Source organism: Salvelinus alpinus, chromosome 11 (genome assembly GCF_045679555.1).
Source record: "Salvelinus alpinus chromosome 11, SLU_Salpinus.1, whole genome shotgun sequence".
Lineage (NCBI taxonomy): Eukaryota > Metazoa > Chordata > Actinopteri > Salmoniformes > Salmonidae > Salvelinus > Salvelinus alpinus.
The window spans coordinates 7,561,396-7,583,705 of NC_092096.1; the positions used below are offsets into that span (position 1 = coordinate 7,561,396).

Here is a 22,310-nt window from a genome sequence, read left to right on the forward strand (position 1 = left end):
GCCCGGGAAGTTTCCCTCAACCAGAGACTAGTTGATCTCGCCGAGACGACCAACACAGCTCTGCTCGGCGCAAAGCAGCGGATATACAGTGAACAAAAACACCTGTAGCCTTTTTTTGGGTTGTTGTCTGAACCAACTGTCTCTTCTCGGTTCGTTCGTGATCTGATGATCCATGAGGACCTGATTATTTCAAGACTGCTGAACATCCCTCCAATCTCTAGTCCGTCGCATCGCCATGTCAGTTTGGTGAACTTTACGCAAACCAGAGGATATATATATATATATAGTTGGGAGTGTAGAAGCATCTGTTCTGCGTAACTGGGGCTTTAGAAAGGTGAGTTGAGGAGGAAGTAAATTAATAACATATTACATTTGGATTATATTCACTTTTCTCCATTATATATATCCGTCGATGACGCACCCTGATGAAAGTGAGTTACTCATTCCTCATTGTTCTTAGTTATATTTTAACGCGCTTCTACACCTGCATTGCATCGCATTGCTGTTTGGGGGTTTTAGGCTGGGGGTTTCTGTACAGCACTTTGTGACATCAGCTGATGTAAGAAGGGCTTTATAAATACATTTGATTGATATTGTTCTATTCTAATTATATTACGATCTGCCTCTATCCGGTAATGACCTGTTATCATCTTGTTTGTTCCTCGATGCTCTGTTTTTTGTTGTTGGTACCATTTCATTACTAAAGCCGTGTTGTGGATTTCAGTGCTTTTGGGATGTGTCAACCTTTTTCAGGTGTGTCCTTCCAATGAGGTGATGGACATTGTTGTCTACCTTTTTAAAAGATAATAAAAAGAATCTAGATGTTTCTTTCAGATCGACATGTGGATGGACCGTTGTAATATGGACCGATTATTCTGAAATGTAACAACGTGAAGGGGGGAAAAAGCAATTTCGGATTTTTTGTTGTTGTTATTAATCTTTATGAAATATGTCGGATAGATGCCACTGGATTCTCTTTTTCATTCTGGTCTGAAATAGCCTAAAACTCTCATTACTAGTAGGGGCTGTATGTGCACTGAAAAACATCCTGCTGAAAAAACGGTTTGGCAGAGATCCCCAACTGGCGGCCTGCGGGCCGAATTTGGCCCGATCAAATTTTCTAAACAATTGCAAAAAACACCAGCAAATCAGCTCCAAGTAATTTTTATTTTTGGAAATTTGTTCCAAAGTATTCCCATGTATAATAGAGAGATATATCTGATTTATACAAATGTAAGCAAGGTTTGAAATAATTTTTTTAGACAAATACTTTAATCTGTTAGGGGTTTTTTTTGCGGTCAATTTACAGTCTACAAATGATTTGTAATTATATTTCGGCCCCCTGACCATCCGCGCAAGACAATATCGTCCTGTGGCTGAACGTAGTCGATGATCCCTGGGGGTCTAGACTGTTACTGGCAGTACGAAGGCAGAGCACGCTAGGTTTGTGTCAGGAGATTAGGGCGCCGCGAAGGGGTAAGCATATGCCTTTGTCATCTGCTGTCATTTTTGTTCGCTGCCTGTCACTCGCCAAGCACCCTGCGACTGTGCTGTGTGCTGCCTGGACGATTTCATTTCATAGTCGAGCACTGTTGTGACAAACGCGGTTTTTACATCACCGTGTGGCGCTGAGTGATAGCGGACCCGTGCTTCCCTCTCTCTCCTTTCCCCCCCCCCCCCATTCTGTGTTTGTGCGTGCGGAGGAGGTGGGATTGTTACATATAACAAAAGATAGCCACCCTCGGTGAGAAAAACGGAACGTGCGTGCATACAGCTGGCTGATTGCTCACTTGGCTATAGAGAGATAATCCACCCATCGGGTGAATTTTGGATTCTGGGTTCCGGACGGATCTCTTGTTGCATGGTGGTTCGGGCTCCCGAAGAGGGTCAACAAATGCAGAAAGGGGAGAAAAGTTTCGGTAAGAGAAAGAGGTTTCTTTGCGATATTGTTCCGTGGCCAGGTTTGGGTTGTGTTTTTGTAAATGCGTGGCTCTGTGCCGTTATTCACTGTTGTTTCTATGTGATGCGCGGAGCGGAGAAGTTAAACAATGTTTCAGTCTGTCTGATTGTCATGTAGCCGTCCTTGCATGTGGAGTCTATCTATCCGCGCTGTAGCAAAATTGCCTGTTCACTGTTTAGGCTATATAATCTAATCATTTAATAGAGATTGATAGGAGAGAAAAACCCCATCCACAAATACATTTACAATGTAACACAGCGTTTTGAAGGCTACGAATTAACCATTCCATCTCTCTATCTTCTCCTTCTGTTCTGTGTGTTTTTAATCTGCCGTCGTGTTACGAGCTGCATCAAAAAAAAATGGGAGTTCTCCTTTAGCAGCCTTTTACCGAGCACTCTGCTGCCATGGCAACCGTAATTAAACCGATAACGGGGTGAAAATGTCAGCATCTCGGTGTCGCGCAGCTGTGATGCGGTTGAAAAAGGGGGAATCAAATTGGTACTTTGCTGTTTGCTCTCTCTCGTCGCCTCGGCGTGTCAGGCAGCAGATAACATTTTACCTCCGGTTTGTTGTTGTTGGGGGGGATACTGTGACACACAGGAATCGGCTACCGTAGGATACGTGATTGGGAATGTGCCATTAGTCTCTCTGTCCTACAATGACAAGAGGCAGAGGAGGCAATGCTGTAGCATCCGAATGATTGAGCCTACCCACTGGGCACAGACGTTAACACAACGTCTATTCCACGTCGGTTCAACGTCGTTTTTTAAAAGATAACGTGGAAACAACTCTAAATTCAAAAAGTGTGTGTTAAGTGGGTAGGCCATATAAAATACAGTATATTTAGGTCCCAGAAAGCAGCTGTAATTTCCTTCCGTTTATGGAAAATTGATATTTTCGACGCTTCCCTTTGGCAGTCGTTGGAAAATCGACGTTGCCCATAATGCAGCTATCCCGACGGCACGTAATAGCGCTTCTGTTGCTTTGAGAAACTCATCGGGTGAGGAATCAATTCCGACGAGGTCCTAAACCTATGCAGAGTGAGAGGAGGGAACTCTTACTTCTTTGGGTTGTTTGGTTGGTAATGAGGGGCGGTGACTTTGTTGTGCTAACGGGGATGAGACGGGGCTGTGTGCGGATGAGTGGTATTAAACAACGGGCGCGCAGAACCCTCACACAACTCAATCAGGCCAATTAGCGGATCAACAGTTTAAAACGCATCAGACAGAAAACGGGGAGGGGGGCGTCGCTCATTACGGCGGAAACCGTTTGTTGTGCATCCTTGGCGTAGTCTCCCCTTCTGATTTAAAAAAAGCATTTGAATAGGATGTGAATGAGAGCTTTCAGGAAAAGCACTAGTCACTATTGTGTTATGTGAGTAATGTATAGACTGGCCTGGTAGAATGACCCTGACTCAGACCCCGGTGGAAGGTCTTGATAACGGAACGATAGGGTTTTGATGCACCATTGCCATGGTTGGGTTAGCATTGTAGTGAACAGTGTTCACACAATCAGGAAGATCATTGTCATATACGTTCTGTGTAGGGGATCATTTGTCAGTAGATGAATTAGTTTAGATTAGAGTATTGTATTGTCTGTTTTCAATAGAGTGTTGTATTTGCAGATGCTGGGTTATGTCATCGTACCACTTGTTACTATGTAATACTCCGTTGTGAACCAGGAAACTGTTGTCAACCAGGAAACTGTTGTCAACAAGGAAACTGTTGTCAACAAGGAAACTGTAGCCTATTGCTCGTACAGTTTTGGTGGAACAGAGTATTTTGACAACGTGGCCACAAAACACATAAAAAAATAATTGTTTGCAAACAGTCCTACACTCTTCACAGAATAACAAATTAATTTAAAGCTCAGCCCTGGACACAGCTGAAAGAGGAACGTTCAGAGCGTGTGTGTGTGTGTGTGTGTGTGTGTGCCTGCGAGCGTGTGTGTGTGTATGTGCCTGCGAGCGTGTGTGTATGTGCCTGCGAGTGTGTGTGTGTGTGAGCGTGTGTGTGTGTGTGAGCGTGTGTGTGTGCATGTGCCTGCGAGCATGTGTGTATGTGCCTGCGAGCGTGTGTGTGTGTGAGCGTGTGTGTGTGTGTGAGCGTGTGTGTGTGTGTGAGCGTGTGTATGTGTGTGTGTGTGCATGCCAGACAGCGTGTGTGTATGTGTGTGTGTGTGTGTGCATGAGAGCGCGTGTGTGTGTGTGTGTGTGCATGCCAGACAGCGTGTGTGTGTGTGTGCATGCCAGACAGCGTGTGTGTATGTGTGTGTGTGTGTGTGTGCATGCGAGCGTGTGTGTGTGTGCATGCCAGACAGCGTGTGTGTATGGTTAATAGGGGTAACAAAGGGAAGCGGGGGTAGGCTCCCCTCCTCAGGTTGGAGCTAGAATACTAATTGAGGGCTGGTACGGGCCCCCCTCGCAACCTCAACAAAGCTGTTTCACACCCCCGTGTAGACCCCTAACAATACCCAGAAACCTGCACTACTTAGACCACTCCCTGTCCCACTAGAGAGAGAGAGAGAAAGATAGTAAGAGAGGAGGACAGGGAGAAAGAGTGGAGATTTGTAGGAATGACTTTTGGATCCATGGCTTCATGTATGTATCTTTGTGTGTGTGTGTGTGTGTGTGTGTGTTGTGCATGTGTGTGTGTGTTGTGTTAAGAATGTAAGTCTACAGGGTGTTTTTCTCTATATATTTGCTCAGGATGTCCCCCAATGTTTATCAGTGGAGCTGTTTCTCTTGGCCACTATCAAGTTAGCATTATCTGAGCACTAAGAGTTAGCATAGCATCATCTGAGAACTAACAGTTAGCATAGCATTATCTGAGAACTAACAGTTAGCATAGCATTATCTGAGCACAAACAGTTAGCATAGCATTATCTGAGCACTAACAGTTAGCATATCATTATCTGAGCACTAACAGTTAGCATAGTATTATCTGAGCACTAACAGTTAGCATAGTATTATCTGAGAACTAAGAGTTAGCATAGCATTATCTGAGCACTAACAGTTAGCATAGCATTATCAGAGAACTAACAGTTAGCATATCATTATCTGAGCACTAACAGTTAGCATAGCATTATCTGAGCACTAACAGTTAGCATAGCATTATCTGAGCACTAACAGTTAGCATAGCATTATCCCTGTTTGTTTTTCACTGGTCTAATGTGCTCTTCTCCTCCACCCCCTTTCGGGTATACACATGGGCCACCGTCCAGCATGCGACAGAGACACTGTTCAAAGTGTTGATTGTTCCGTCGTCGCTCTGACATCTTTCTTCTCTTCTCCTCCCAGGTATACAAATGCTCTCCGTCCAGCCGGACACCAAGCCAAAGGGCTGCGCCGGCTGCAACCGGAAGATTAAGGACCGCTATCTGCTCAAGGCCCTGGATAAATACTGGCACGAGGACTGTCTCAAGTGTGCCTGCTGTGACTGCAGGCTGGGAGAGGTGGGCTCCACGCTCTATACCAAAGCCAACCTGATTCTCTGTCGGAGAGATTACCTACGGTAAGAGACAATACTTCTGATTACCACACCGCTGTCCTGTAAACGGTGCATTCTATCCACACACCGCCACCAATTCCACAAGTCCACTCGGCTATCTTCACATTTGTTGTTCTAGCATCTTTGGCACAACGAAGTAGAGACCTGGTTAGCTACCTTTAGATTAATCACAGTGAAGTACAGACCTGGTTAGCTACCTTTAGATTAATCCCAGTGAAGTAGAGACCTGGTTAGCTACCTTTAGATTAATCACAGTGAAGTAGAGACCTGGTTAGCTACCTTTAGATTAATCCCAGTGAAGTAGAGACCTGGTTAGCTCCCCTTAGATTAATCACAGTGAAGTAGAGACCTGGTTAGCTACCCTTAGATTAATCACAGTGAAGTAGAGACCTGGTTAGCTACCTTTAGATTAATCCCAGTGAAGTAGAGACCTGGTTAGCTACCTTTAGATTAATCCCAGTGAAGTAGAGACCTGGTTAGCTACCTTTAGATTAATAACAGTGAAGTAGAGACCTGGTTAGCTACCTTTAGATTAATCCCAGTGAAGTAGAGACCTGGTTAGCTACCTTTAGATTAATCCCAGTGAAGTAGAGACCTGGTTAGCTCCCCTTAGATTAATCACAGTGAAGTAGAGACCTGGTTAGCTACCCTTAGATTAATCACAGTGAAGTAGAGACCTGGTTAGCTACCTTTAGATTAATAACAGTGAAGTAGAGACCTGGTTAGCTACCTTTAGATTAATCCCAGTGAAGTAGAGACCTGGTTAGCTACCTTTAGATTAATCCCAGTGAAGTAGAGACCTGGTTAGCTACCTTTAGATTAATCACAGTGAAGTAGAGACCTGGTTAGCTACCCTTTGATTAATCACAGTGAAGTAGAGACCTGGTTAGCTACTTTTAGATTAATCACAGTGAAGTAGGGACCTGGTTAGCTACCTTTAGATTAATCACAGTGAAGTATAGACCTGGTTAGCTACCTTTAGATTAATCCCAGTGAAGTAGAGACCTGGTTAGCTACCTTTAGATTAATCACAGTGAAGTAGAGACCTGGTTAGCTACCTTTAGATTAATCCCAGTGAAGTAGAGACCTGGTTAGCTACCCTTAGATTAATCACAGTGAAGTAGAGACCTGGTTAGCTACCTTTAGATTAATCACAGTGAGGTACAGAACTGGTTAGCTACCCTTAGATTAATCACAGTGAAGTAGAGACCTGGTTAGCTACCCTTAGATTAAACCCAGCGAAGTAGAGACCTGGTTAGCTACCTTTAGATTAATCACAGTGAGGTACAGAACTGGTTAGCTACCTTTAGATTAATCACAGTGAAGTACAGACCTGGTTAGCTACCTTTAGATTAATCCCAGTGAAGTAGAGACCTGGTTAGCTACCTTTAGATTAATCACAGTGAAGTAGAGACCTGGTTAGCTGTCCTTAGATTAATCCCAGTGAAGTACAGACCTGGTTAGCTACCCTTAGATGAATCATTTTACAGTACCTGTTTCCTTGTTGTGTTATAGATGTTAGAGGGGTTAGGGGTGTTAAGTTAGAGGTGTAATTGGGGTTAGGGGTGCCGCTGCTATACATTGAGGCCAGAAAAGCGGTTCTTTGTAATCCTCCCATCGTTTAAATCTGCCTTCAATGACTTCCTCTTGGCTTCAATGGAGGTGTTGAAACGAGGAGGGGACTGTGTTCAGTTGAGGACCAGCCTGTATTCTCGTCTCCCTGAAAGGACCTCAGCCCCAACCCAGCTGTATGCTAGAGTCCTGCCTGCTGTGCTACAGCCAGCTGCCCCCTTTAAAACCCTTAAATAGCTTCTGAAGGTTAAGAAACAACAGCTACAGTACTGTAGTCTCTCTGTAAGGACTTTTGCTTTGTGACGAGTCTGTGGTTTAAAGAGAGCTGAAACAATAGCTCTGTAGCTCCTAGTTTTACACTTCTTTGGGACCGGTGTACCGTCCACGGGACGGTTGAGCTAACGTAGGCTAATGCGATTAGCATAAGGTTGTAAGTAACAAGAACATTTCCCAGGACATAGACATATCTGATATTGGCAGAAAGCTTAAATTCTTGTTAATCTAACTGCACTGTCCAATTTACAGTAGCTATTACAGTGAAATAATACCATGCTATTGTTTGAGGAGAGTGCACAATGTTGAACATGAAAAGTTATTAATGAACAAATTATGCACATTTGGGCAGTCTTGATACAATTTTTTTAACATAAATGCAATGGTTCATTGGATCAGTGTAAACGTTTGCACATACACTGCTGCCATCTAGTGGCCAAAATCTAAATTGCACCTGGGCTGTCATAATACATTTACATTTACATTTAAGTCATTTAGCAGACGCTCTTATCCAGAGCGACTTACAAATTTTGGCCTTTCTCTTGCATTTCAAAGGTGATGGTACAAAAAAATACAAAAGAACGGTTGGTTTTTTCTTTGTATTATCTTTTACCAGATCTATTGTGTTATATTCTCCTATATTCCTTTCACATTTCCACAAACTTCCTTTCAAATGGTACCAAGAATATGCATATCCTTGCTTCAGGGCCTGAGGTACAGGCAGTTAGATTTGGGTTTGTCATTTTAGACGAAAATGGGGACAAAAGGGGTGGATCCTTAATTAAAGACATCTGAAACATTAGCTCTGTAGCTCCTAGTTTAAAGGGACTTCTACTTCCCCAGAGTCAGATGAACTCGTGGATACTATTTTTATGTCTCTATGTGCAGTTTAAGGGAAGTTGTTAACTAGCGTTACCGTCATGCTAACGCTAGTTAGCATTAGCTTGCAAATCTTACCTCTAACTTCCTTCATACTGGACACAGACACATAAAAATGGTATCCACGAGTTCATCTGACTCTGGGGAAGTAGGTAAAGGGCCTCGTTGCCAAAATCCCGACGTATCCCTTTAAAGGAGAGCTGAGGAGGGTCAGCCTCTCTGACTTTTTTTCTTGCCACAAGCATCCGGGTGAATGATGTCCTATAATCTGTCTGTCTAAATCAAATCAAATCAAATTTTATTTGTCACATACACATGGTTAGCAGATGTTGATGCGAGTGTAGCGAGATGCTTGTGCTTCTAGTTCCGACAATGCAGTAATAACCAACAAGTAATCTAACCTAACAATTCCACAACTACTACCTTATACACACAAGTGTAAAGGGATAAAGAATATGTACATAAAGATATACGAATGAGTGATGGTACAGAACGGCATGGGCAAGATGCAGTAGATGGTATAGAGTACAGTCTATACATATGAGATGAGTAATGTAGGGTCTAACACGACAACCGTAGATCACAGTAACACGTATTCTCAGCTGCTCTCATCCGATTGGCTACTCTTCAGTAGCAACGGTAATATACTCTCGTTACCTTCGACAGAGACGAGGAGACGGGCTGTTTGCTGTTGAAACTCTCGTCTGTCCCGGAGAGCCGTTTCATTGTCCCCTGTTGAACACTGAACAGTGTTTTGTCAACCGGTTTGCATGCTGATAGTGACATTCACCCTGAGCTCCTGGGTTGGCCTCCAAATCAAATCAAAGTTTATTTGTCGCGTGCGCCAAATACAGCAGGTGTAGAACTTACAGTGAAATGCTTACTTACAGGCTCTAACCAGTGGTGCAAAAAAGGTATTAGGTGAACAATAGGTAGGTAATGAAATAAAAACAACAGTAAAAAGACAGTGAAAACAGTAGAGAGGCTATATACAGCAGAGAGGCTATATACAGCAGAGAGGCTATATACAGTAGAGAGGCTATATACAGTAGAGAGGCTACATACAGTAGAGAGGCTACATACAGTAGAGAGGCTACATACAGTAGAGAGGCTATATACAGTAGAGAGGCTATATACAGTAGAGAGGCTATATACAGTAGAGAGGCTACATACAGTAGAGAGGCTATATACAGTAGACAGGCTATATACAGTAGAGAGACTACATACAGTAGAGAGGCTATATACATTAGAGAGGCTATATACAGTAGAGAGGCTATATACAGTAGCGAAGCTATATACATTAGAGAGGCTATATACAGTAGAGAGGCTATATACAGTAGAGAAGCTATATACAGTAGAGAAGCTATATACAGTAGAGAGGCTATAAAAGTAGCGAGGCTACATACAGTAGAGAGGCTATATACAGTAGAGAGGCTATATACAGTATAGAGGCTATATACAGTAGAGAGGCTATACAAGTAGCGAGGCTATAAAAGTAGCGAGGCTATATACAGTAGAGAGGCTATATACAGTAGAGAGGCTATATACAGTAGAGAGGCTATATACAGTAGAGAGGCTATATACAGTAGAGAGGCTACATACAGTAGAGAGGCTATATACAGTAGAGAGGCTATATACAGTATAGAGGCTATATACAGTAGAGAGGCTATACAAGTAGCGAGGCTATAAAAGTAGCGAGGCTATATACAGTAGAGAGGCTATATACAGTAGCGAGGCTATATACAGTAGAGAGGCTATATACAGTAGTGAGGCTATATACAGTAGAGAGGCTATATACAGTAGTGAGGCTATATACAGTAGAGAGGCTATATACAGTAGTGAGGCTATATACAGTAGTGAGGCTATATACAGTAGAGAGGCTATATACAGTAGTGAGGCTATATACAGTAGAGAGGCTATATACAGTAGAGAGGCTATATACAGTAGAGAGGCTATATACAGTAGAGAGGCTATATACAGTAGTGAGGCTATATACAGTAGTGAGGCTATATACAGTAGAGAGGCTATATACAGTAGTGAGGCTATATACAGTAGAGAGGCTATATACAGTAGAGAGGCTATATACAGTAGAGAGGCTATATACAGTAGAGAGGCTATATACAGTAGAGAGGCTATATACAGTAGAGAGGCTATATTCAGTAGAGTACATCATGTATGTAACATGTAGAGACATGGGGTTTGTCTCAGGACATCATGTATGTAACATGTAGAGACATGGGGTTTGTCTCAGGACATCATGTATGTAACATGTAGAGACATGGGGTTTGTCTCAGGACATCATGTATGTAACATGTAGAGACATGGGGTTTGTCTCAGGACATCATGTATGTAACATGTATGCTCAGGCTATCTCAGAGATGCGACTGGCTCATAAGCAGCGCTAGCTCGGCGTCGTTTGAATTGAAAGCAAAGCAGAGCGACACAGTCCATTTAATTTCTGCATCGAGGATGAGAGGGAGGGGGGGGGCTCGTCTCTTAAAGCTGCGGAACACAAAAAGGCTTCGGGGAGTCGATCCTGTGAAGTACTGCCGAAGGGGCTATGACACAGATTGTCTTCCGGAAAGTTAGGCTCATTAACTAGGTCCTTCCTTCAGTCCGCTCTGCACAGGCCTCTTGAAACACAGAGCAGAAGAGTAACATTTAGCAGGTGTACTGTATGTTCTGGGATGGTATTCAGACACGTATCTGGGGATGTTTTCAGCCTCAGAAACACGTTGTTTACGTTCAAATCCCCGTAGCTATAACAGAACATCAGAACAGATCCTTTTAATAGCATCATTATTAACCCAGTCGATGTGTTTACCCAGAATCCTCTCTGTAACATGTTTTAACATCATCAGACATGTTATTATTAACCCAGTCGATGTGTTTACCCAGAATCCTCTCTGTAACATGTTTTCACATCAGCAGACATGTTATTAACCCAGTCGATGTGTTTACCCAGAATCCTCTCTGTAACATGTTTTCACATCAGCAGACATGTTGAAACACCAGGCACCATTTAGTCTCAGCCAGCCAATATTCAGTTGACTTGTAGTAGAAGAGTCTGTACAGGCTAAAGAGAAGACCAAGGCTTGTAGTGGAAGAGTCTGTACAGGCTAAAGAGAAGACCAAGGCTTGTAGTGGAAGAGTCTGTACAGACTAAAGAGAAGACCAAGGCTTGTAGTGGAAGAGTCTGTACAGACTAAAGAGAAGACCAAGGCTTGTAGTGGAAGAGTCTGTACAGACTAAAGAGAAGACCAAGGCTTGTAGGGGAAGAGTCTGTACAGACTAAAGAGAAGACCAAGGCTTGTAGGGGAAGAGTCTGTACAGACTAAAGAGAAGACCAAGGCTTGTAGGGGAAGAGTCTGTACAGACTAAAGAGAAGACCAAGGCTTGTAGGGGAAGAGTCTGTACAGACTAAAGAGAAGACCAAGGCTTGTAGGGGAAGAGTCTGTACAGACTAAAGAGAAGACCAAGGCTTGTAGGGGAAGAGTCTGTACAGACTAAAGAGAAGACCAAGGCTTGTAGTGGAAGAGTCTGTACAGGCTAAAGAGAAGACCAAGGCTTGTAGTGGAAGAGTCTGTACAGACTAAGGAGAAGACCAAGGCTTGTAGTGGAAGAGTCTGTACAGGCTAAGGAGAAGACCAAGGCTTGTAGTAGAAGAGTCTGTACAGGCTAAAGAGAAGACCAAGGCTTGTAGTAAAAGAGTCTGTACAGGCTAAGGAGAAGACCAAGGCTGGGTCACAAATGGCACCTTACACCCTACTACACAGTGCACTGCTATGGTCCCTGGTAGAAAGTAGTGCACTGTATAGGGAATAGAATACAATTTGGGACGCACCCCAATTCCAGCATGTTATTCTTTCATCTTCAAAGTTCAAGGTGCTTTGCTATTCGGTTAGTGGCACACACACACACACACACACACACACACACACACACACACACACACACACACACACACACACACACACACACACACACACACACACACACACAGACACACACACACACAAGCTCTGACATCTCCTCTCTGTGGGCTAATGAATAGCAAATATAGCCAACCCCGCAGACTCACACACACACACACACACACACACACACACACACACACACACACACACACACACACACACACACACACACACACACACACACACACACACACACACACATAACCACACACACATAACCACACACACACACACACATAAACACACACACACACACATACACACACACACATACACACACACACACACACATAAACACACATAAACACACACACACACACACACACACACACACACACACACACACACACACACACACACACACACACACACACACACACACACACACACACACACACACACACATAACCACACGCACACACATAACCACACACACACACATAACCACACACACATAACCACACACACATACCACACACACACAACCACACACACACACACACACACACACACACACACACACACACACACACACACACACACACACACACACATAACCACACGCACATAACCACACACACACAACCACAGCACTCCACTCCCCTTCTGATCAGATTTGCAGACTAGAGCAACAAAGAAACCCAGCCGACCTCGATCTGAAGCAGTTGATGCCCGACTGCAGCATCACAACAGCATGGCCTTTTAACACACACACACACACACACACACACACACACACACACACACACACACACACACACACACACACACACACACACACACACACACACACACACACACACACACACACACACACACACACACACCTACACACACCTACACACTCTGAACATATCTCTGTCTGTATTCTCTGTTGATGTTGTAACGTCCTTGTAGAGCTAGGATGGTATAGACCTGCGGTGTTTATCTTGTAGAGCTAGGATGGTATAGACCTGCGGTGTTTATCTTGTAGAGCTAGGATGGTATAGACCTGCAGTGTTTATCTTGTAGAGCTAGGATGGTATAGACCTGTGGTGTTAATCTGTAGAGTCCTTGTAGAGCTAGGATGGTATAGACCTGTGATGTTTATCTTGTAGAGCTAGGATGGTATAGACCTGCGGTGTTTATCTTGTAGAGCTAGGATGGTATAGACCTGCGGTGTTTATCTTGTAGAGCTAGGATGGTATAGACCTGTGGTGTTTATCTTGTAGAGCTAGGATGGTATAGACCTGTGGTGTTTATCTTGTAGAGCTAGGATGGTATAGACCTGCAGTGTTTATCTTGTAGAGTCCTTGTAGAGCTAGGATGGTATAGACCTGTGGTGTTTATCTTGTAGAGCTAGGATGGTATAGACCTGTGGTGTTTATCTTGTAGAGCTAGGATGGTATAGACCTGTTATGTTTATCTTGTAGAGCTAGGATGGTATAGACCTGCGGTGTTTATCTTGTAGAGCTAGGATGGTATAGACCTGTGGTGTTTATCTTGTAGAGCTAGGATGGTGTAGACCGGCAATGTTTATCTTGTAGAGCTAGGATGGTATAGACCTGCAGTGTTTATCTTGTAGAGCTAGGATGGTATAGACCTGTTATGTTTATCTTGTAGAGCTAGGATGGTATAGACCTGCGGTGTTTATCTTGTAGAGCTAGGATGGTATAGACCTGCAGTGTTTATCTTGTAGAGCTAGGATGGTATAGACCTGTGGTGTTTATCTTGTAGAGCTAGGATGGTATAGACCTGCAGTGTTTATCTTGTAGAGCTAGGATGGTATAGACCTGTGATGTTTATCTTGTAGAGCTAGGATGGTATAGACCTGTGATGTTTATCTTGTAGAGCTAGGATGGTATAGACCTGTGGTGTTTATCTTGTAGAGCTAGGATGGTACAGACCTGTGTGGCTGGTGATGGGCTGGTATAGACCTGTGGGGCTGGTGATGAGGTGGTATAGACCTGTGGGGCTGGTGATGGGGTGGTATAGACCTGTGGGGCTGGTGATGGGGTGGTATAGACCTGTGGGGCTGGTGATGGGGTGGTATAGACCTGTGGGGCTGGTGATGGGGTGGTATAGACCTGTGGGGCTGGTGATGGGGTGGTATAGACCTGTGGGGCTGGTGATGGGGTGGTATAGACCTGTGGTGCTGGTGATGGGGTGGTATAGACCTGTGGTGCTGGTGATGGGCGGGTATAGACCTGTGGGGCTGGTGATGGGCTGGTATAGACCTGTGGGGCTGGTGATGAGGTGGTATAGACCTGTGGGGCTGGTGATGAGGTGGTATAGACCTGTGGGGCTGGTGATGGGGTAGTATAGACCTGTGGGGCTGGTGATGGGCTGGTATAGACCTGTGGGGCTGGTGATGAGGTGGTATAGACCTGTGGGGCTGGTGATGAGGTGGTATAGACCTGTGGGGCTGGTGATGGGGTGGTATAGACCTGTGGGGCTGGTGATGAGGTGGTATAGACCTGTGGGGCTGGTGATTGGCTGGCATAGACCTGTGGGGCTGGTGATTGGCTGGAGGGAAACAGGAAGGACTGAGATTACCTTTTCTATTACATTTGAGACGTTCTGTCAAAAGTCAATGATTCTATCCTTCAATTATAACCCTCCACTCATCCCCCCCCTCAGAATCAATCTGCCGGTGCTAAGCAGGGTGGGATGTTATTAAAGCAGACACGTCCAGGGTTAATAGAATTCCTCAGGGGTCTACAACACAGTGGTCTTCGTCCCAAATGCTACCGTGTTCACTATACAGTGCACACCGCTTTATATCTGCACCAGGAGGGACCCATAAGGGTTCTGTTCAAAAGTAGTGCACTTATATAAAGGGGAATAGTATGCCATTTGTGACAAAAACACTGAGCGATGGAACCCCCCCCCCCCCCTCCCCAGTGGAGAAATAATAATCCCCTTTCGCAACACGACGCACGTAAAACCTAATGAGACGAGGAGAGAGGAAACGTGGGTCTCAACTGCCAAGTTACACCATGTTCCCTATTCCCTATATAGTACACTACTTTAGACCAAAGCCCTATTCCCTATATAGTGCACTACTTTAGACCAGAGCCCTATTCCCCATATAGTACACTACTTTAGACCAGAGCCCTATTCCCTATATAGTACACTACTTTAGACCAAAGCCCTATTCCCTATATAGTACACTACTTTAGATCAGAGCCCTATGGGGGAATAGGGTGCATTCTGATATAGGGAAGGAAATGTTGTGGGCCCATTTTTAGAGAGTCTTTTGGTGATCATAATGGTACTGCTACTATTTATGTATATCCTGCTGATATGTACTGCTTGGTACAGCCTGATAAGACTGGAAGAGAGAGAGAGAGACAGAGAGAGAGAGAGAGACACAGAGAGAGAAAAAAGAGCTTGGTACAGCCTGATAAGACTGAAAGAGAGAGAGAGAGACAGAGAGAGAAAAAAGAGATTGAGAGAGACAGAGAGAGAGAGAAAGAGAAAGAGAGGAGAGAGACATTGAAGATAGAAATTCAGAGGAAAATGGATAGAGAAACAGACCAGGCAGCTTATAGTGGTTGCATCCCAATTGACAGTGTTCTATGGCTCTAGTCAGGGCACTATAAAGGTATAGTTACCTACAGACAACACACACCAACACTGCTCGCTCGTCCGCCTCTCGCCCACCCGCCAAAGCCAAGGCCGAGACCGGCAACGCCAAAGCTGTTGCTGCGTCGGTTAATGAAAACGGTAAATTTCAGGCATCCGTTTAAAAAAAAAAAACACAGCACCATTTATTTATTTATTTATCTATTCATTCATTTAAAAAAAAAAATTCAACTTCAATTTTCCTGGACACTGTTTTTTTTACAAAGATTGTAAATGCAGGCAAACTCACAGAGACGTCAACATGGTCGCAGAGCTGGATTTATTACCTGCGGATTGGAGAGCTGGCTAACAATGAGAGATAACCAAGGGTACGTCTCAAATGGAACATACTAGTCCCTACATAGTGCACTACATTTGACCAGAGCCCTATGGGTAGTGCACTACATTTGACCAGAGCCCTATAGGTAGTGCACTACATTTGACCAGAGCCCTATAGGTAGTGTACACTACATTTGACCAGAGCCCTATAGGTAGTGTACACTACATTTGACCAGAGCCCTATAGGTAGTGTACACTACATTAGACCAGAGCCCTATGGGTAGTGTGCACTACATTTGACCAGAGCCCTATGGGTAGTGCACTACATTTGACCAGAGCCCTATAGGTAGTGTACACTACATTTGACCAGAGCCCTATAGGTAGTGTACACTACATTAGACCAGAGCCCTATAGGTAGTGCACTACATTTGACCAGAGCCCTATGGGTAGTGTACTACATTTGACCAGAGCCCTATGGGTAGTGCACTACATTTGACCAGAGCCCTATGGGTAGTGCACTACATTTGACCAGAGCCCTATGGGTAGTGCACTACATTTGACCAGAGCCCTATGGGTAGTGCACTACATTTGACCAGAGCCCTATGGGTAGTGCACTACATTTGACCAGAGCCCTATGGGTAGTGCACTACATTAGACCAGAGCCCTATGGGTAGTGCACTACATTAGACCAGAGCCCTATGGGTAGTGCGCTACATTAGACCAGAGCCCTATGGGTAGTGCACTACATTTGACCAGAGCCCTATGGGTAGTGAACTACATTAGACCAGAGCCCTATGGGTAGTGTACTACATTTGACCAGAGCCCTATGGGTAGTGCACTACATTAGACCAGAGCCCTATGGGTAGTGTACTACATTTGACCAGAGCCCTATGGGTAGTGCACTACATTAGACCAGAGCCCTATGGGTAGTGCACTACATTAGACCAGAGCCCTATAGGGTAGTGCACTACATTTGACCAGAGCCCTATGGGTAGTGTACACTACATTTGACCAGAGCCCTATGGGTAGTGCACTACATTTGACCAGAGCCCTATGGGTAGTGCACTACATTTGACCAGAGCCCTATGGGTAGTGCACTACATTTGACCAGAGCCCTATGGGTAGTGCACTACATTAGACCAGAGCCCTATGGGTAGTGCACTACATTAGACCAGAGCCCTATGGGTAGTGTACACTACATTAGACCAGAGCCCTATGGGTAGTGCACTACATTAGACCAGAGCCCTATGGGTAGTGCACTACATTAGACCAGAGCCCTATGGGTAGTGTACACTACATTTGACCAGAGCCCTATGGGTAGTGCACTACATTTGACCAGAGCCCTATGGGTAGTGCACTACATTAGACCAGAGCCCTATAGGTAGTGCACTACATTAGACCAGAGCCCTATGGGTAGTGTACACTACATTAGACCAGAGCCCTATGGGTAGTGCACTACATTAGACCAGAGCCCTATGGGTAGTGCACTACATTAGACCAGAGCCCTATGGGTAGTGTACACTACATTTGACCAGAGCCCTATGGGTAGTGTACACTACATTAGACCAGAGCCCTATGGGTAGTGCACTACATTAGACCAGAGCCCTATGGGTAGTGCACTACATTAGACCAGAGCCCTATGGGTAGTGTACACTACATTTGACCAGAGCCCTATAGGTAGTGTACACTACATTTGACCAGAGCCCTATGGGTAGTGTACACTACATTTGACCAGAGCCCTATGGGTAGTGTACACTACATTAGACCAGAGCCCTATGGGTAGTGTACTACATTAGACAAGAGCCCTATGGGTAGTGCACTACATTAGACCAGAGCCCTATGGGTAGTGTACACTACATTTGACCAGAGCCCTATGGGTAGTGTACACTACATTTGACCAGAGCCCTATGGGTAGTGTACACTACATTTGACCAGAGCCCTATGGGTAGTGCACTACATTTGACCAGAGCCCTATAGGTAGTGTACTACATTAGACCAGAGCCCTATAGGTAGTGTACTACATTAGACCAGAGCCCTATAGGTAGTGTACACTACATTTGACCAGAGCCCTATGGGTAGTGTACTACCTAGGGAACAGCGTATACTGCAGGACTCAGTCCAACACCTAGGGCACGGTGCAGTGCTGTTAATAACTTGTATTTCCTCTCATTCAGAAGCATCTTTGTGGTCCACAACCCAGCGTGAATAAACACGTATGTAAATGACTACTGAAATCTTTCTCTCTCTCTGTCTCTCTCTCTCTCTCTCTCTCTCTCTCTCTCTCTCTCTCTCTCTCTCTCTCTCTCTCTCTCTCTCTCTCTCTCTCTCTCTCTCTCTCTCTCTCTCTCTCTCTCTCTCTCTCTCTCTCTCTCTCTCTCTCTCTCTCTCTCTCTCTCTCTCTCTGTCTCTGTCTCTGTCTCTGTCTCTCTCTCTCTCTCTCTCTCTCTCTCAATTCAATTCAATTCAAGGGGCTTTATTGGCATGGGAAACATGTGTTAACATTGCCAAAGCAAGTGAGGTAGATATTATACAAAAGTGAAATAAACAATACAAATTAACAGTAAACATTACACATACAGAAGTTTCAAAACAATAAAGACATTACAAATGTTATATTATATATATACAGTGTTGTAACAATGTACAAATGGTTAAAGCACACAAGTTAAAATAAATAAGCATAAATATGGGTTGTATTTACAATGGTGTTTGTTCTTCACTGGTTGCCCTTTTCTTGTGGCAACAGGTCACAAATCTTGCTGCTGTGATGGCACACTGTGGAATTTCTCCCATTAGATATGGGAGTTTATCAAAATTGGATTTGTTTTCAAATTCTTTGTGGATCTGTGTAATCTGAGGGAAATATGTCTCTCTAATATGGTCATACATTGGGCAGGAGGTTAGGAAGTGCAGCTCAGTTTCCACCTCATTTTGTGGGCAGTGTGCACATAGCCTGTCTTCTCTTGAGAGCCATGTCTGCCTACGGCGGCCTTTCTCAATAGCAAGGCTATGCTCACTGAGTCTGTACATAGTCAAAGCTTTCCTTAAGTTTGGGTCAGTCACAGTGGTCAGGTATTCTGCCACTCTGTACTCTCTGTTTAGGGCCAAATAGCATTCTAGTTTGCTCTGTTTTTTTGTTAATTCTTTCCAATGTGTCAAGTAATTATCTTTTTGTTTTCTCATGATTTGGTTGGGTCTAATTGTGCTGTTGTCCTGGGGCTCTGTGGGGTGTGTTTGTGTTTGTGAACAGAGCCCTAGGACCAGCTTGCTTAGGGGACTCTTCTCCAGGTTCATCTCTCTGTAGGTGATGGCTTTGTTATGGAAGGTTTGGGAATCGCTTCCTTTTAGGTGGTTGTAGAATTTAACGGCTCTTTTCTGGATTTTGATAATTAGTGGGTATCGGCCTAATTCTGCTCTGCATGCATTATTTGGTGTTCTACGTTGTACATGTCAGGACCCGGTGCGAGAAACAGTCACTAATAATCGTCAGAACCCAGAAGATGAGGCAGACACAGCAGTACTAGAGATGGTGGTTTAATTAAAGAACAAAATCTTCAGGCAAAGAAACTAAATCCACAATGTCCAAAAATAAAGCCAAGAGGCACAAAATGGAAATCCTCCAAAATACAAAAGAAACTCCACAAAGTGGTAAAAAAACAGCAGGGAAAAACAAACCTCAAAAGACTACTCAAATAATACACAAGAACTAAACCAGAGAACCTCTGGAAAATCCAACAAGAGAAATATCTGTATAAAACAAGGCTTGGGCTGGGGCTGGGTGCTAACTTACAAACACTGAGCAAGGAACTGAGGAACACACAGGGTTTAAATACTAACAAGGGAATGACCTACAGGTGCAAACAATAATTAGAGCAAGAAAAACAAAAGGTACAAAAAAGGTGCAATGGGGACATCTAGTGACCAAAACCCGAACATTCTTGGCCAAAACCTGACAGTACACGGAGGATATTTTTGCAGAATTCTGCATGCAGAGTCTCAATTTGGTGTTTGTCCCATTTTGTGAAATCTTGGTTGGTGAGCGGACCCCAGACCTCACAACCATAAAGGGCAATGGGCTCTATGACTGATTCAAGTATTTTTAGCCAGATCCTAATTGGTATGTTGAAATTTATGTTCCTTTTGATGGCATAGAAGGCCCTTCTTGCCTTGTCTCTCAGATCGTTCACAGCTTTGTGGAAGTTACCTGTGGTGCTGATGTTTAGGCCGAGGTATGTATAGTTTTTTGTGTGCTCTAGGGCAACGGTGTCTAGATGGAATTTGTGGTCCTGGTGAATGGACCTTTTTTGGAACACCATTATTTTGGTCTTACTGAGATTTACTGTCAGGGCCCAGGTCTGACAGAATCTGTGCAGAAGATCTAGGTGCTGCTGTAGGCCCTCCTTGGTTGGTGACAGAAGCACCAGATCATCAGCAAACAGTAGACATTTGACTTCGGATTCTAGTAGGGTGAGACCGGGTGCTGCAGACTGTTCTAGTCTCTCTCTCTCTCTCCTCTCTCTGTCTCTGTCTCTGTCTCTGTCTCTGTCTCTGTCTCTGTCTCTGTCTCTGTCTCTGTCTCTCTCTCTCTCTCTCTCTCTCTCTCTGTCTCTCTCTCTCTCTCTCTCTCTCTCTCTCCATGTCGTGTGAAGCATAGTGAAGCGTATCGTCAGGTTTTTATAGTCGTAGGGCTCTACTGGAACATAGTGTCATGTCCATCTCTTACGAACGCTTACAGGAAGGAATCTGTACAAGTAGGATGACAGAGAAGAAGAAGAAGAATTCAGTTTTTTTGTCCCAAATACTTTAAAAAAATAAAGCTTTTGCTCTGTTGAGGTTATTGATGTTTCCGTGCGGACAGGGTAAATCTGTAACATCACAGAGAGAAACGGAGGATGTCCTGCTGCTGTAAAGGACAGCTGAGCATCTGGTCTGCGCTGGTCCTTAAAGGGAGACGAAGTGGCCTGAACATCACAGAGAGAAAAGAATAGCTGCAGTCCGATCCCCAAACTCAGGGCATAAGTCCCCCTCCCTGAACACAGCTCTCCTGCAGGACATCACCAGCCCTCCTCAGAGACCCAGGTGAGGCCCAGTGTTTGTCAACGGCTCTCCTCCCAGTCTCTCCTCTCTGCTGCCTGAAAGAGTCACGTCTTCTCCCTTTTAATGTCCAAGGCCAGAGGTTCAGCTCCCCGTTACCACAGCAGGACGTCCTCCATATCTCTACTACCCACAGCAGGACGTCCTCCACACCTCTACTACCCACAGCAGGATGTCTTCCACACCTCTACTACCCACAGCAGGACGTCCTCCACACCTCTACTACCCACAGCAGGACGTCCTCCACACCTCTACTACCCACAGCAGGACGTCCTCCACACCTCTACTACCCACAGCAGGACGTCCTCCACACCTCTACTACCCACAGCAGGACGTATTCCACACCTCTACTACCCACAGCAGGACGTCCTCCACACCTCTACTACCCACAGCAGGACGTCCTCCACACCTCTACTACCCACAGCAGGACGTATTCCACACCTCTACTACCCACAGCAGGACGTCCTCCACACCACTACTACCCACAGCAGGACGTCTTCTACACCTCTACTACCCACAGCAGGACGTCCTCCACACCTCTACTACCCACAGCAGGACGTCCTCCACACCTCTACCACCCACAGCAGGACGTCCTCCACACCTCTACTACCCACAGCAGGACGTCTTCCACACCTCTACTACCCACAGCAGGACGTCCTCCACACCTCTACTACCCACAGCAGGACGTCCTCCACACCTCTACTACCCACAGCAGGACGTATTCCACACCTCTACTACCCACAGCAGGACGTCCTCCACACCTCTACTACCCACAGCAGGACGTCCTCCACACCTCTACTACCCACAGCAGGACGTCTTCCACACCTCTACTACCCACAGCAGGACGTCCTCCACACCTCTACTACCCACAGCAGGACGTATTCTACACCTCTACTACCCACAGCAGGACGTATTCCACACCTCTACTACCCACAGCAGGACGTCCTCCACACCTCTACTACCCACAGCAGGACGTCCTCCACACCTCTACTACCCACAGCAGGACGTATTCCACACCTCTACTACCCACAGCAGGACGTATTCCACACCTCTACTACCCACAGCAGGACGTATTCCACACCTCTACTACCCACAGCAGGACGTCCTCCACACCTCTACTACCCACAGCAGGACGTCCTCCACACCTCTACTACCCACAGC

General features: G+C 45.0%; 1 protein-coding gene across 6 annotated transcripts in view; it reads left to right on the top strand.

Annotated features, from left to right (window-relative positions):
- Positions 1–22,310, top strand: part of lmo3 (LIM domain only 3) — a 170,599-nt gene that overhangs the window by 5,019 nt on the left and 143,270 nt on the right. For 2 of the 6 annotated variants that reach the window (XM_071331633.1, XM_071331635.1), the window contains exon 2: positions 5,259–5,472. In XM_071331633.1, coding sequence (XP_071187734.1) covers positions 5,259–5,472 — 214 coding nt within the window. Of the gene's footprint in view, positions 432–1,516; positions 1,920–4,464; positions 4,560–5,258; positions 5,473–22,310 lie in introns of those variants that run through there. The other 4 variants (XM_071331634.1, XM_071331636.1, XM_071331631.1 and 1 more) reach the window with 4 other exon arrangements.